We start from the raw sequence: 16,770 nt of genomic DNA on the forward strand, positions 1-16,770 counted from the left end.
GATCTTACAAAGATCTTACCAAGATCTTACAAAGATCTTACCAAGATCTTACAAAGATCTTACCAAGATCTTACAAAGATCTTACCAAGATCTTACAAAGATCTTACCAAGATCTTACAAAGATCTTACCAAGATCTTACAAAGATCTTACCAAGATCTTACAAAGATCTTACCAAGATCTTACAAAGATCTTACCAAGATCTTACAAAGATCTTACCAAGATCTTACAAAGATCTTACCAAGATCTTACAAAGATCTTACCAAGATCTTACAAAGATCTTACCAAGATCTTACAAAGATCTTACCAAGATCTTACAAAGATCTTACCAAGATCTTACATAGATCTTACCAAGATCTTACCAGATTTTACTAAGATTCTTGTAAGATCTTAGAGAATCTTACCAAGATTCTTGTAAGATCTTACAAGACCTTACCAAGATTCTCACAGGATCTTGACAATATAAGATCTTACCAAGATCTTACTCAGATCTAATCAAAATATTTCTCATTTCTGCTAAAAAAGCAATGTTACCAAAATAGAAAGAGCAGACAAAAACTTTAGAACAATATTTTATTAAAACAGAAATCCTATTTTTATTACAAAGCAATGAACTATTTATACAAGTTTGAAACTCAGAAAACAAGGACACTACTAAATTGTTCCCACGTAAAATTAAAGGGCAATGCACCTCTTTGCAACATAATAATGGTATTTCAAATTTTCATTAATGGAAAAAAAAAATTACCACTTATTTTACTAAAAAGTATGAAGGTAAGATTAAATATTATTAGAAAGAGACTAATTCAAATGCATAATTCAAAAAAGCTGCAACAAATTATTGTTAGGCTCCAAAAAATCTAATGTACCACTCTTTACCTAAAGGAAACCTCCACTAAAACAGGACAATAACTTTAAACTACAGAACATATTGTTCACAATCAGAACTGTTCAAACTTTTTTGCAATAAAAGAATCGGGACCCAAAATAAACGAAATTCAAAAATGCTTGGTTTGGTTTTTAAATTTCGCAGATGCTGCCATCTTGAATAACTGTGATGGGCAACAGTTGCTCTCTTGTTTCAAACAAAAGCCCTTTTTGTGAAAACAATAACTGCAACCATGGCATGTCACAATCATTCAAGATAGTGGCACCTGGGAAATTTGAAAGTGAAAATAAGTTGTTCTAAATTCTTCTTTTTTTTTTTCTGAAACAACAACTAGTTTAATGAAAATTGATTGCAAATATTATTTTGTACAATTTTAAATTGTTCATTTGAGTCAAGGTGGAGTTTCCATTTAACAATACATTTTTAGAATTAAAAGTTTGGAAACTCAAAAGTGATGTGAATGTTAGACTCACAGTGACCTAAAAATCTAAGAATAATACTTATTATTGTTGTGACTTTTTAGGTTTCAGTGACATTCTCATCCCTTTTAAGTTTCCTTTTGGAATCTAAACCCTTTTGGTTTCAAGACTGCTGTATCTGGCCCCACTTCTTCTAGAATGGAACCTCTCCAAACTTTTCTGTTATGGCTCCTCCATGAATAAAGATGCAAAATAATTTCATTCATTTATAAAATTCGAGAACATTTAGGAGGTTAACGTTCAAGAGGATGCTCAATGTAATGATCAGTAGCACAGTTCTGATGTACAAAGGCGTAACATTGGGGTAAAATTGAAAAATATTTTAATGAATCTATTTTTGTTAGAAATAAGTCAGAAAGGGAAGGAAATTAGTTCCTATCTTGAAATTAGGTCATCTTGATCAATTCGGACGCCTTTCAAGCTAATTTTCTATTACCCATGATGCAATGCGACCACGCCCTTTTTTTAAAAAAATGCATAAATACCATATTTTAAGGAAAGTTTCGGCAAAAAATGTAAATTTGAAGCTACTAAGAGCAAAAACAGTTAAAGGGATGCCAGAATTTGTTCATGTTCATCCAACGGAACTTGATAAATTGGTCTTGCTCTCCTTCGCTTTGACACAAGTGGTCCACAAATGTACCGCACAGTTCCTGGGAATACTCCTGCCACCTTATCATCTAGTTTGTATGTGCGATCAATAATGTTCTCCCTTAAAAAGAAATTTCCAAGAAGAACAGCTTCTCCTTTGGAATAAATGCTTCCACTATAAGGATCCTCAAAGTTTTCTTGAAGGGAAATGACTCCATTGCTAGTAACTTTAAGGAGGTAGTAATCATAGTGGCTATCATCTTCAGCTGCCACAGCCACAGTGCTTTCTTTCGTTGCCAGGTCGGCAACTTGAACTGAATGTTCAATGGTGCTTGCATCTTCAGTTGTCCTGGTCATGACACCTGAGGGCTCTCTTGACAGAACAATCTCCTTCCAGTTGCCCACCCATTCCTTATTTTCACAGCTGTCAAAATCCTCAACAATGCAACCATGGCAGTAACAAGACCTTTCTCTTGTGTAGACTTTTAGCTGTTCACTGCAAGTTCTTACAGAGTGTAGTTGGCGGATGCCTTTGACAGTGCAGAATCTTCCACCGTCCCTGTTACGTGCAACACTCAGCTCCCCAGTAGATGGCAAATAGAAAAAGATGCGCCGCTTTAACTGCACTGACTTCTGCCTAGCAGGAAATGAGGAAGCAGCTGGTTCAGAGAAGTTCTCTTTCAGAAAGTTACAAAGATCTTTTGCATTTGATAGTGTGGCTTTCCTGGAGAGAACTGCTGAGGTTGCCTTCTGTTTGACATGGGAGCCAGCTGCATCTTGTTCTCCCTTTGCATGGGAGGTGGCAAAGTAGTTTCGCTGGACTGTATATCCAAGAGTTGCCAGGGAACATGACAGGTCACCATAGCAGTGTCGGCTCTTGTACTGTCCTGCACATCCATCTGTGAATTCATGCATTTTCTTGATAGTGCAGTTTGATTCTTCTAAATGGTTTGAAATTAACTTCTGGATGTGAAGGACAGAGTCATGATCCTGGGTGACGTCATCGGAAATCACAAACAAATGCTCTTTACAAATTGCTGGTTCCTCTTCTGTGCTCTGGATGCCATCCACCTCAGCACTTGAATGCCTGTAAAGAATTGTGACATGAAGACTTACTTTGTTTACGTCAAAGTATTGGGACTGGATTTCATCTTGAAACCGACAGGCATAACCCTCGGAATAGTCGTGGATGCACACAGCTTGATCAAGAGGAAGGTTTTCAAGAAGAGAATCTAGCTGCTCCCTCTGCCATTTAGCAAGAAAGGAATGGTAAGGAAACTGTCCTAACAGCTGAATAAAATAATCAAACAGTTCCTTTGGTCCTGTGCACTTCTCGACAAGGGCTATTTTCTTCATGTCTTTTCCATCAGTGGTAAGTTTTCCAGTCGACACATAGTCATAACGCTTCCATTTCACTTCGTGATTGCCAACACCTTTCTCCTCTGGCAACAAAACCAAGTTGTGAACTCCACAGTCTTTGCACTCCCTTTTCAAGCATTTCAATTTATGATAGTCTTGATCTTCGGGTTTGGGACAAAGTGTTTGCGCAATAATATTTCCAACTGAGTTATACACTTCTGTAGCTGCTTGATTAGCTTCCCTGCTTTCATCAATCACTCTCTTCCTAAACTTCATGCAGTCTTTGAAGACAATTTGAAGTTCAACGTGCTGACGACACATGCAAGTCTGCCTATCTCGTTCCCTTGCCCCCCTAACAAAATAAGGCTTCAGGTTTTCAAATTTTCGCTGAGATATCTTTATCTCTGGATGCATTGACGCAAACTCTACGTAGGCTTCCGTTTGGGTTTTTTCAAGCACGTGTTTCGGATGTTCAACCCACGTTTTCACTCCAACGCGTTTTCTAATCAAGTCTTTCTTGTTTCCTGTCGGTCTACTTGCTACCATTTTCCAATAATCATAAACAAGCTCTTTGGTTTCTTCAGTGACTGCATCCCGCCTGGTTTTTCGTTTGGTTGCAAGCCAGCTTGACTCTTCACCTTTTAAGATCATTTCGCGTTTTTCAATTCCCGACTTGATGCTTCTTCTATCCAAGGCTATGAGCTTTGAAAGTGTCTTCTGGCTTCTACTCTTTTTAACATTTTGACCAAAAGAAAGTGATTTTGCCGCGACAAGTGCAGCTCTTCCTTTGTTTGACTTGTCATTTTTGACGGCTTTAAGGCCTTGGGTGAGATCGCTAGCAAGCGCTTTCAGTGCATTCACTTCTTTCTCCTCTTCTGGTGTTTTCATTAGTCCGCGTTTCTCGAGTACTTTCCTTGTACGTGGACTTTCTGATATAGCTGCCATTATTTCTGCTTTCTTCTCCGGTGTATCTGGGAGACTCTTCTTAGTTCGTCCAATGGCACGTTTCTTGGCCATCCTGTTTGGGAACGGCGTACCAGTAACGTCGATCGGTGTGGCTTCCGCTTGAACCTGTGCATTTTGGTCTTTCTTTTTTTGACGGTATCGCTTACTTCGTTCTCTAGCCATCTTTCTCTGTTCCTCAAGTTTCCCTTTATTTTTTGAACCTGTCTTTTGCTGGTTTCGTTCGCGCCGACGTTTCTTTGTGGCATCTTTGATAGGAACATTCCGCCGTTGTCCGCTCTTGGCTTCTCGACTTTTCTTTCTGGCTTCCACGACCTTTTCAATAATTTTCTCTCGGTTTTTCTCATAATGTGCTCTTCTTTTCTCTTGTCTTTCCTTCTTCTTTTGTTCTCGCCACATTTGAATCCTAGAAACTCCAGAATCCATAATCTTTGCATTCAATTTCACAGCCTTGTGCTTGCGAACAACACAGCCTTTTGTACTTACGTGTACTTGACTGCGTCCTTGAAACATGCGGCACGTGCTCAGGGGGTTTCCCGCTCATTTCTGACGAAATGCAATATTTTACTTCCTAATAAGGAAATCGAAAACAATGCTTGATTCTGTAGACTTTGGGACGATTTGGAAGCGAAGGAAGCCGTCAAAATGACTAGAGCGTCGCGCTTGTTTTTTCTCGAAATTCGATCACTTACCTTCCTCAGGATCAAACTTGTCGACCAAATGTTTCGAACAAAACTTATTGCTAATATTTTCGTCGGCTTTCAACGGATTCGATCAATTTTGGTAGCAAAATTTAGCTTGTTATTTGAGCATTTTGCGTATGTTAACATTTACACGCTCCAGTGCACTCTTCGTAAACAAGACGATTGGGAAATTCAATGACCAGAATTATCGCGCGGCAGATCACACCGCTTGCCAACTGTTTAGAACGCAGAAAAAAATTCATATCTCGACAACGCTTCAATAAAAACACAAAAAACGGAAGGAGAGCGAAAAGCAACTTATGAGCATTACATTTTGAGGTTAAATTGTTCTGTCACTCGGGAATTATGACTCGCACAATGAATTGAAAATGATCTGTCTCTACCAAGCTTTAAGCGTGATGCATTATATGTTGAACACTTTTGTTGATTTTAACAAAGATTTAGCCCCAATTGTCAGGATTTTGTTTGCCACTTCGCTTAAAAGGGAACCATTTTCATCACCTGTTAAGTTTTACGGCTATAGACGAAACTTACGCTGGCAAAAACAGAAAAACAGTGAATAGTGAAGCCCACGCGAGTTACGCGTGACGCCATGTTTTTGTCGCTAACTTTACAATTCGGCTCCGATTCAATTTTTTCAAAAAACCTTTATTCTACCTCTGTTTAGTCCAAAATCATCTTTAACATATGTGTAACTATTTTGGAAAGTCTCAAGCAGGTCCGATCATTGTGCGCCGAGAAATTCTTAAAAGATTCGAGCAAATCCGTGATTTTTCCATTTGCGCGTGACAAGCGTGCTACTGATCAATATGATCTTTATAATAATGGCAGGGTTTGTACAGGTCATGGAATTTCAAAGTTTCATTTTCCAGGCCTGGAAAGTCATGCAATTTAGGTGTGGGTCATGGAAAGTCATGGAAAATCAATATGCTCTCTATGAGTGAAAGGCAATAAGACCCAAAGTTGAAAAGTTAACTGACGGGTCCAAAAATCAGATTTAATTTCATTAGAAATGAACAGAAGCATGCATTGTGAGAATGTTTGCAAACATTCTTTCACACTGCCTTCTAGTCTTGGAATCTTTCAAAAGGTCAAGGAAAAAGTTATAGAAAATCATGGAATTTTAACAGGTCAAAAGTGTACGAACCCTGAATGGTAACAGTAACACTGGAACCTATTAACTGTGATGAAAAAGATATCAATGTCACAGACAAGTATAAAAACTATGTTCCTTTTTAAGTTAGGCTTTTCTATGTTAGCTATTATACATTCACATTTCAATTCTACACGAGCGCGCATTGGATATGAGATGATAGATAGCCAACAAGGCACATAGCGCCGAGTTGGCTATAATCATCTCATATCCAACAAGCACGAGTGGAATAATTGTTTTATTAAAAAAAAAAAAATGCCCCCAAGATATTAGACAAACCTTCTCGACTTTATTTTGTAAGAAGAAACCAGATGTTACAATGTACAGATATTAGATTATGGCATATTGGCTCATCTACCATAATGGCTAAGCCAATAAGAAGTCTTGAATTGCATTATCCAATGATCCAGTTTTTAATAATAGTTATTATCTTTTTAAATAATGTGAAATTCTGTAAAGGGAACTCCTCCTCAATGACCCTAAACACAAGCTAAGAGAATATATTTTCTTAGGTGATTACACAATGTTGTGAAACTATAAAGAAATTAATTACTTCTTCAAAGACTTGTCCTGTGGGGGTCCAGCACTTCCTTCCCCGTTGCTTTTTCCCCTGCTGGCTGAAGAATTCCAGCAGCCATTTCTTCTGTTGTAAAAAGGTGCAAAAACACCTTTAACGCTTATTTCTTCAGGTCCCCACCAGAGGGAATGGCAAGAAGTTTAACCTCACTGTGCATCTAAAAGAAAAAAAAATCATAAGTGTCATTAGTGACTATCTCATTTCCAAGAAGTTTCAATAGGGACCTTAAGATCTACAATGGTGATGGTGAAGAAAATGCCTCCAAACCGTTGTATGATTGGTTAAAAGTTGAAAATAACCTTGCTGTATGTGCAGTTCATATATTTTTGGTTCTGTGCATAAAAACGACATGAAATCACCATATTTGAGGTTTTAAGGGCAACGCTCCCATAAAAAATGCCTATCTTTTATTATCTATTCTTACTGTAAAACTGCTGGCACTAATTCATTTTTAGGATAGTTCGTCCACATTAGACAACTTGAATAAGATGGAATAACCACGAAAGACTTGCAATAGTGCAAAGTTATATTTTGAGGTGATATTTTCGTTGATGTTGATCTTAAGGTCTCTAATTATTGTAGATGTAAAGCTGAACTCAGGTGACTGCCTCTCAGGCAATTGCTAAAATTCAGCCCTCGTGGCATTATTGAAACAACCATTGCAGTGCATGACACCTACCAAGCATGCTGTGGGGGAGCTTCTAACTCCAGGTCTCACCAACATCACTCACATTACTTGCACCTTGAATTTCGTACTTGGGCTAAAAAAAAATCAATAACAGAATTCTAGTTTGAATAAAAGAGAAAACAAATAAACAATAGAATGGAGACTTATGACGATTTCCTTGATTTGTCTGTTGGTACATTAAAAGATTATCTTAATGTCAGAGGTCTTCAAACTACTGGTAAAAAAGTAGAACTTGTGGCGAGGGCTCATTATGTACATCCTCTGGTTCAACAACCTCTCACTCAATCTCTTTATCTTCGGGAATCTCTGGCAGCGGCTCAATGCCAAAATCCATTTCAACATTGTCCCCTAAAGAATCATTAGATGCAGATGTGCTTGCCTCTTTATCCAATAATCTTCTTTTTTGAGGAGTCTTGTCGAACTTGTTTTTTAGTACAGACAAAAAAAGTGTAGGGTTGGGATATTCTCTAGTAAGCTGTCAATCTACAAAGTGGTTTGCACAGACAAAAGTCCCATTTCCAGGTGAAAAATCATACCGCTTAATCCTGGGGCGGAGCAACTTCAGAATACCCGTCCACATCATTTACATATGTCGGGAGGCTTTGAAAAATGATACCATCTTTCCATTTCTGGTGTTTATTCTTGGCTGTGGTAAATTTAAAGAAACGCATTTCCTTAATGTGGGATCGAACAACATTTTGTCGGATATCCATCGTCGTTACAACCACCAACGCAACAGCGAGCTGTTTTTGGCTTGGCAGTCGACATAAATGTGCCTGAGATTAAAAAAAGTATAAGTAACACTTACATAATCAAAAAATGGAATATGACGAGCAAAAAAGTAGAAAACATGTTTGAACATTTGGAGTTTCTCTTTGATGTTTGACACTCTTTCACGTGGTTGATTTGCATATGTCACCTCCATAAAAAGTAAAAATATCGCAAGAAAGATCGATCTCAGGCTGCTGAAATCTCGTACATACTTCGGCTATATACTTACCTAAAATTTCTGAAAATTTGAAGACCAGAGATTCATCTGACAGGAAGAAAATTAAGGAAATGTGGCTTGCACCTGAGTCACGGGTCGAAATTTTACAGTAAATGTATGGGGCTTGGTAGCCGCGCCTCGCAATGTTTTGCCTGCCCAACAAAATGGCGGCGTATACCGTGATTTGTTGAACTGTACGTTTTCAAAGCGATCGTTGTTGATTTGCGTTGACGATTTTAAAATTGAAGTTCAAATGCACTAGATCTGTATGAAAAAGCTATTTTAATCAAGAGGTTTTATTTCTTCGCATACTCTGGTTTTCCCCTCACATAAAAAAAAAAACCAATATTTCAGTTGATTTACTCTGCTTTAAGTTGATTTGTAGTCTGCCAAATTAGTAGAGCACTCATGCTCAAATAAATAGCCTTGAGACTCAAATAAAGTGATTGTTGTTATTAGAATTACTATTTACCTACAAGAAAAATCATTAAAAGCTAACTTTTTTGACAAGATCTTGTAAGATTGTTTTAACTTTGTTTTTAATAGATGTTAGAGTGTTGATACCTTGATTAATAATTTTCTGAGATCTTGTAATATTTTTGTATCAACAGAATGCTGCAAACTGACTTTTGATGACAAGATCTTGTAAGATTTCTTTAAGATCTTACAAGATTTTATCAAGATCTTTTAAGATCTTAAAATGCTACACACTGACTAAATTTGACAAGATCTTGTAAGATTTATTATAAGATCTTACAAGATTTTTATTAAGATCTTTTAAGATCTTTGCAAGTTGGATACTGATTTTTTTTCTGATAAGATCTTGTAAGATTCTCTTAAGATCTTACAAGATATTTTTTAAGATCTTAGAATGTTGAATATTGATTTCTTTGGATAAGATCTTGTAAGATCCTGTTAAGATCTTGCAAGATTTTTACCAAGATTTTTTAAGATCTTACGAGTTAAACAAGATCTTATTAAGATCTTAGTCTTAATAAGAATCTTACAAGATTCTTGTAAGATCTTACAAGATCTTAATACGATTTCCACCTGGGTTATTAAATTGATAAAGTTTTAGTAAATCTTAACATTAATATGCATTTTTTTCATAAAGCAGCAGTCAGTTACATTAAGTGTAAATTTTCAATTTAAATCCAATGTAATCATATAACAGATTTGCTTTCTAACCTCAAAGGCCTCTTGGATTCCAGTCATAAAAGGTTTTCTTGCGATGCAAAATGTCTCGTGTCCGGTGATGTGCCAAAATCATAATACATAAACATAATCATAAGCATGGGTCAACGCTTCGGAATGTCCACATTCATTTGTAGGCAAGAATTCTAACGCACTATAATCGCTTCCTTCTCTTGTACATTAATGTTTCTTCGTTATGAGACGGACTCGACTCTGTTGGCACCGCTGCTAGGTCAGTGAAAGCGAAAGACTGAGGAATCGAGATGGCTGTGTTGGAACGTGTCGCTGAACGCTTGTTACGGTCCAACTTCGTTGATTTGGGTACTGGTACACTGTGACTCTTATACTTCCTAAGGTGGTATCCATCTGTCATAATAATGAGGGTAAAACACGTTTGTAATCACATTCAAAATTGTGATTGCATGCCTTTTGTGTTGCTTCACCTTTGCCGTGAACACAAGTCAAGTCAGGGTTTCGAGTCTTTGTTTCCTCGACAGCTTTCGGCCACAAATCTTGCATTTGTAGTAAGTTCGATTCTTCTCGATTATTTCTACGTAGAGTGAGTTCACATCATTACCTAGTTCATCTTCAGAACATGGATCCAAGGTAAAACGATCATCAACATCGTCTATAAGTCAAACCTTTTGGTTAGGGTTGCGCGGTTTCTTAAGACTGTCATCATGTAAGCCAGCGGATTCTCTTTACAAGCAAATGACAATTCCCAAGATGTCCACGTGATCATACCCGTAACAAAGAAAATTCTATTTGGCGCTCATCTTTGAATGTATTTTTCATTCGCTGATCGCTCGATCGTGCGTTAAGTTATTTCTTTTCTCGACTGTTGACATCTCTAAAGATGGGTTGTACCGTTGTCCAATGGCAAAACGAGAATAGCGCGAGTGTTGTAAATGAAAAATAAGTCCTTGGCGCCGTGAAGTTAAAAGAAGGGACAACAGTTATCGACTGGCCGGTATAAGGGTCGAGCGGCCATTTATAAAACTACGGATTCTGAAAGTTTGTGGTGAGTGCAAATTGCGATATTTGGTACGAATCGGTCACTTGCATGCCACAGTTTCTTAAGCTTACGCTTTACAATGAAATAAATCTATCACTAGGCTAAAGGTTTCAGGATTATTTTAGTCGCGTTTGGCATTAGCTGCGAGCCCAGCAGAAAAAGACAGGCAGCTGCGTAGTCTGCAGTTTGGGATAACTTCATTGCAATTAATTATTACAGTTACAACAAGAATTTAATTTTTTAAAAAAATCAATTATTTAACTGTAATTAAGCCCTTCACTCCTAAGAGTGTTCAGTCAAAATTGAGTAGAAATCTCTCAATTTCAACTTGCAGAATCAACAAAAACAAACAACATAGCATGAAGATGGTGCTTGACAGCTTACATTAATTTTGAATTTTAACACACGAGAATTTTATCCAAAGAAGTTACAACCACAGAGAGGAAAGGATAAAATATCATTTATATCATCATCCCAAATGAAATGATTCCTTTCAAGACTATTCTTTGACTGATAGTATTTGTTGCAATAAACATAACCTAAGTTATTGCATTTCTGGAAAAAGAATCAACAGATTTTATTCACAATTTGTGTCAAACCAAATTTACTGATTCACTAGGACTATTTTAAATGAATAGCTGTAATTGAGGCTAATTTTTACGAAGTTTTCAAGAAAAGAAAAAGAAATTTCATCCCAATATTACTACCAGTTGATGTTAATATACAATAGCAAATAATTAACATGTAAACCTGAGTTAAGCATGTAAATAAATTTCATTGACTACTTTAATTTATGGTTGGGAGTTAATGCATGTATTTATTTGATATTTAGTTGCCTTGAAGCATTCCTAAAATTCCCATTAATTCTTAAACATTCCTAGAAATTCCTTAAAGTTCCTTGGAATTTCCTGCAAGTTTTAGATTCACAATATTTCAGGGAAGCCATTGGTGCTCTGAGATGGAATTCCTAGGAATTCCAAGTCCTGTTGGCTATTAATGTGGAATTTTTCTTGGGATAATTAAAAAGTTTCTGATGCTACACAAGTAGAATACAGGAGCTTCTAGTCATGTGTTTGATAGTTAATAATGCAAAAAATATGAGAGACACAGTTATTAATAGCTGCCTAAAATCATTATAATTATTAGCTGTGGAAATTGTCTGACTGCTATAAATCCTTCTTCATTTACAGCATTTGTTCAATCACAGTTCAAAGAGGAGAACAGTGTCACAAAAGTCCAAAAAACAATACAGGACAAATGTACCGGTAGCAGAAGAGGCATTTCCAAAACAGCGAGACAATAAGATGAACTTTATTACTTGTAACTACATATTGAAGGCAGACCAATTTTAAATTTATACTGTATTTAGATCTTTCTCGAAATACATGATTGTAATCACAGTCTCTTTAATTAACTTCAATTGACATGAATTTTTAATCATTCTGTCATTCTTCTACTATAAATGTTTTGGTTGTTTCCATTGAGAACTGTTATAAGTATAAATTTAACAACTTAAAACTGGAAAAAATTAGTAGGTCGCTCTGTGTGGGAGCAACCACAACATATCTCACAATTAATAGCTAGCTGCCATTAATACTTTTTGTCAAATGCATGTCGCATATATGTGGCTTATATTTTTTACTTATTTGTGTAAAATCTATATGTCCACATATATGTCACATAACTGCACATAGGTTCCAAATTCTTACATTTGACACATGTGTGACATATATGTGATGCATATGTGACATCTATGTTACATATATGTCACATACATATGTAGCAGATATATGTAAAATATATGTGGTTTTGGTAAGGGTCTTCTCAATTCTTTTCTTCTTGTACTCTCTTGTTTTCTGTTTCTCTTTCAAACTTAGAATTCTCTTGTCCATTTTCTTTGCAAACTTTGAAGAATTGGAACCTGGAGATAGTTGTGTCTTCATAAAAGCCTAAAAGAAATTCACCTAGCTGTCTTAGTGAAACAATATTCTAAGTTATAATATAGTGATTTTTTGTTTGTTGGTTTGTTTGTTTGTTTGTTTGTTTTTTTTTTATGACCGATGATATGCAATAAGGTACTGGTAGTAGAACACTGGACACATTAGGCAATGTGTAATGTTCAATGGATCTCACAAATTGGGAAGTGTACAAAATGCTCATAATATTATATCTGCTCACCTCAGAAACATAAGAATGGCCTAAGTTGTTTTGGCCAAAAGCACATGCAACATGGAAGTCACTGCTTTCGCTAGATCCATAGTGACTGATCCTTGGGGCTTTGTTTCCTTTAGTGTTTTGAGTACTTCATTTGCCCAGCTTGACCCAAGGGGAGCTAGCTCCTTGGCATTTGAGCATAAACCTAAATTGAAGAAGCAAATGGTTTTTATTCATTAAAATTTATTCTTAAAGCTTGTGAAACTGAGAAAGAGGTTGATAGTCCCCTTACACTTACAGCTTTATCCTTTGCAGTTATTGTTTAGAATACAATCATAAGCACTAACACTATTTTCTTAGAGTTACATTCCTCTACTACATGTAAAATGGTGAGAATTGGGAATTAGTGAGGAGTGAGCTGTACCACCATACATGTACACTGTACTTCTACGATCTTTTCCAGGGACTGCCTTAAGCTTTTGTCTGTCAGATCCTTGCCATGAGGAAGGCTTCTGTGTTTAAGATGCAGGATTTTTTAAGTAGCCACACCAGTTGTCACAGGAAGAATAGTCACCATAAGCATGGCGGGGCATGATAGACTTGCACACCTTCTTCATCATACTTATTCTGTTATAGTGCGTAACCAAAGCATCGCTGGAAACACTGTATCATCATATCTGTCAAGATTTTGTTTAGGGTCTTGATGCTCTATCTCTCTTAGCATGGACTACATCTGACCATTTTTCAACCTCAACATTTTTCCTCACTTTGCTAATGGTGTAGGAATCATCATACCCAACAAGAACAGATACAACTGCATTTTTTTCTCCACATACCATTCCCATATTATTCCTTTGCATGGAAATCATCCCATACCATTCCTATAGCCCATATCATTCCCATATATGGGAAAAGTATGGATTTCTACGAAATATGCATCTTTCCCATAGAAAAGACGGTAGAGAGGCAGTGTATGGCAACATATAGGTTTGATATGGTGTGTAGTGTCCCATATCAAATCCCCATGAAATCCATACATGGCCCATATATTTTCCCATATCAGACCCATGTGTGGGCCATATAAGTCCCATGATCAATTAGTTTGGTAAGGGGAGTAAAACGACAACAATAAAATTTTTGTGCCATAAAAAGTGAGGCCATTCAAACTACACCTAGGCATTATCTTTAAGTATTTTCTTTTGTGCATTTTCAACATACTCATATTCAAAATTAAAGGTGCATTTTTAAGTTTGCTTTCTTGTCAAATTTTGAATCACTTTTACCAATGGTGTAAGGTACTGTATGACTTTCCACTGTTCATGGTTCAAGTGTCATTACTGTAGCACTGATATCATAAGAACAGTTTCCACAAGTCTCTCTTTGCAGCAATAAAACTGTGAATTTAAAACATGTTAACAACTATTATTATTTTATTTTTTATTTTTAGTACTACATAACTGGTTAGTAATTTTGTTTTGACTAGATCAACACAAACATCAGCTTCCTTAGCTTTTGACAAGCCTTCCCAGTTGAGCCTGCAGTCGTGTATGTGAGGCTTTTTTGACTGTTTCACATGTTGCACACCTTTATAAAAGACATGGGTAAAGATCCTGGGTAACACTTTGAAGAGGAGGCAAATATGGGTGCTGTCTAGTTTAGTTTACTTTATTAGATCCGCCGACAAGCAGGGTCACTGCAACAGCTTGCGCCAATTACTGTGGGCCCAGTAAACCCACCCATCCTACCCCAGGGGAGGACATCCATCACACAGTAATCTCGTACGTGGGAAATTAACGTCTCCTACCCCTAACCCTGCAGGAGACGGGACCTCCATTTATGTGTCACTATCCGAAAAAGCTAGAATATCTAACCATTTCTTGATGTTATAGAAAGGTAGCATAATCTCCTCAACTTTATTTTAAGACCTTGAGTGTTGGTCCGGCCGAGGCTCGAACCCTCGACCTCCCGCACAACAGTCCAGCGCTCTATCCATTGAGCTAACCGGGAGGGGGTCATATGTTGAATGATTCTGTGCTTTTTTGGTTAAGTTAAAAAAAAAAAACAAACAAACAAACATTGCTCTTGTTTACAACAAGGAACTAGTAGACAAAATATATATATATCTATATCTTATTAACCAAGCGCGAGGGCTGTACTAGGAGAATATCGGCCCGAGGTCTTGACAGTACGGACCGAGCGGAGCTCGGTCCGTACAAAAAAGACCGAGGGCCGATATTCTTCCAGTACGGTCCCGAGCAAGCTCGGTTAATAAGATATTTATTATACGACTGAAGTTCAAAGGGACACAAGTGCGGTATCATTCGGGACTATTCGGGACAGTGCCCGGTCCAATACTGAGAGAATATTGACCGGCAATAGAGCGTTTTGATTGGTTGATTTTAGTTCTTGGCCCTCTGACTTCCCGAAGTCGTGTAATAAATGTATATACATTACCTTTTTGATCTTGAACTATAGCAAATCGCCTTGCCAGTTAGGCCAACCATGGAGCCAACACCCAGTGGTGAAAATAAGGATATATTTTATTTATTTATTATTTATTTAATTAACTTTGACTATTGGCTGACACCAAAACTGTCAGTAAGCTAAAGAACAATCCAGAGAAAAAATAGCAGCTTTCTATGAAAATACATATCCAAATGCACCCTTTTCAATTCTTTCAGAAGAAGAATTTGCAGTGTACCTGTCAGTCTGTTGTGGGCTTTTCCCCTTTTTTGCCATCCCATGTCATATGACGCTCCTATCGCCTCATTTTCTGTTTCACTATCCTCTTCCAGAGGTTTCTTTCGCTTTCTAAACTTTCCAGACATGATTTCTTTGCCAACTTTTTAATTCGGGGCCCCTACTCCCCTCTCGCAAGCCTTCAGCGAGGGCTCTCCAAGTGATGGTACGTTGATAGATGACAACGACTCGTTTACGTGGGTTTGACCTATGCCTGCGTGTAGCATCCCTTTAAATATGCCGATTTAACTTATTAAGAAATTGGCCTTAAATGAGATATAAATGATTTCCTTGAATATCTTTAAGAATGATCGAGAGAAGGTAGCCTTCTTGTCCGGGGATGTCGTTTTGTCTGTAGCGTTTGAAGCGGTTTTCAGATAACTCTGCACCACGTTTCAGTGAACAAACATGATGTTGGTTATGCGAGATAAGCACAGTCGTCTTTTCAAAATTTCGTTTCCAACCTTTCTCCATTGCCTAATATCAAGTTATAAGTAAAATTTTTCTTAGATTTATCGAAAGTTTGGCTACGGCAGCTTAAGTCCACTTTTAGCCGTAAAAGGATTTTTGCGCCGCGGAAACGGCAAAAAGCAGGCTAAAACTGGCTAATTTACGGGTCAAAATATAGGAAGCCGCTATTTTCTACGAGACCGGCAAAACTTCCCTTGTTGCTTGATTAAACAGTGGTAGAGGTCACTTGTTTCAAGTCCATTTCCAACAAACAAAAAATGTAAACTTTCTTTCATCATTGCGATTCTCTTACAGTTTTGCTGAAGAAAGACGGGAGAGACGACGCCTAAAACGGTTTTAGTCTCATTTATATGGTCTGTGCATGATCGACTAAAATTTTGATAAGAATTTCAATCACAGCATTGGATCCGGACGGGTTCCTCGCTAACTCTTCAAGATTTAAATTTTCAGCGCCGCTACAAATTCACTACTCTGAAGCGAGAGATTATAGAAAAATCGTGAGATCCTATAAATAACTTTGATTTTAGAGATAATGGCAAATTAATAGAAAGAGAAGGAGGCAATGAGAATTTGGGGATAGACATATAGTTGAAACTTTATTTAAGTTGAGCAAGTTAGTGAAATGGTTAACCGTATTTCTATAGAACCCATAGACAAAAGCCTTCCGGAGTCAATGTTCCCTTTCAAACCCGTTTGAGACTTATGGTTGGGTTTCATCGCGTATAGTTAGTGGTCTCTTTGTGGGAATAACTTTGCGTAATAATGGTAAAGTGTATAGAATAACAACCAGTCAAAAAGTCTAAGCGCG

General features: G+C 37.1%; 2 protein-coding genes and 2 long non-coding RNA genes across 5 annotated transcripts in view; 1 reads left to right on the plus strand and 3 right to left on the minus strand.

The window, feature by feature from the left end:
* Positions 1-553: 553 nt before the first annotated feature.
* LOC148723766 (uncharacterized) lies at positions 554-10,237 on the minus strand. 2 transcript variants are annotated; one of them, XR_015991569.1, is made up of 5 exons: positions 9,578-10,237; positions 7,938-8,177; positions 7,393-7,474; positions 6,690-6,870; positions 554-1,537 (listed from the first exon to the last, which is right to left on the minus strand). It is a non-coding gene; the product is annotated as an uncharacterized LOC148723766 (long non-coding RNA). The 2 variants fall into 2 exon arrangements; XR_015991568.1 differs by lacking the exon at positions 554-1,537 and having other exon boundaries at positions 5,611-6,870; positions 9,578-10,236.
* LOC148723767 (uncharacterized) lies at positions 1,672-5,781 on the minus strand. Its single transcript, XM_088732784.1, has one exon. It carries the CDS (start codon positions 4,790-4,792, stop codon positions 1,913-1,915), a length of 2,880 nt encoding a protein of 959 aa, XP_088588910.1. The 5' UTR covers positions 4,793-5,781; the 3' UTR covers positions 1,672-1,912.
* A 1-nt stretch (position 10,238) lies between the features above and the next one.
* Positions 10,239-12,621, plus strand: LOC148723768 (uncharacterized). Its single transcript, XR_015991570.1, has 2 exons — positions 10,239-10,604; positions 11,789-12,621. It is a non-coding gene; the product is annotated as an uncharacterized LOC148723768 (long non-coding RNA).
* Positions 12,622-16,531: 3,910 nt separating this feature from the next.
* The window catches only part of LOC111327355 (uncharacterized), a 27,711-nt gene continuing 27,472 nt past the window's right edge, over positions 16,532-16,770 (minus strand). The window contains exon 17 of the mRNA XM_022931512.2: positions 16,532-16,770. This exon is cut by the window's right edge and continues 2,962 nt beyond it. The gene's annotated coding sequence lies outside the window, so the exon portion shown is untranslated.

The sequence above is a fragment of the Stylophora pistillata genome, chromosome 9 (genome assembly GCF_964205215.1).
Source record: "Stylophora pistillata chromosome 9, jaStyPist1.2, whole genome shotgun sequence".
NCBI classification, from domain to species: domain Eukaryota; kingdom Metazoa; phylum Cnidaria; class Anthozoa; order Scleractinia; family Pocilloporidae; genus Stylophora; species Stylophora pistillata.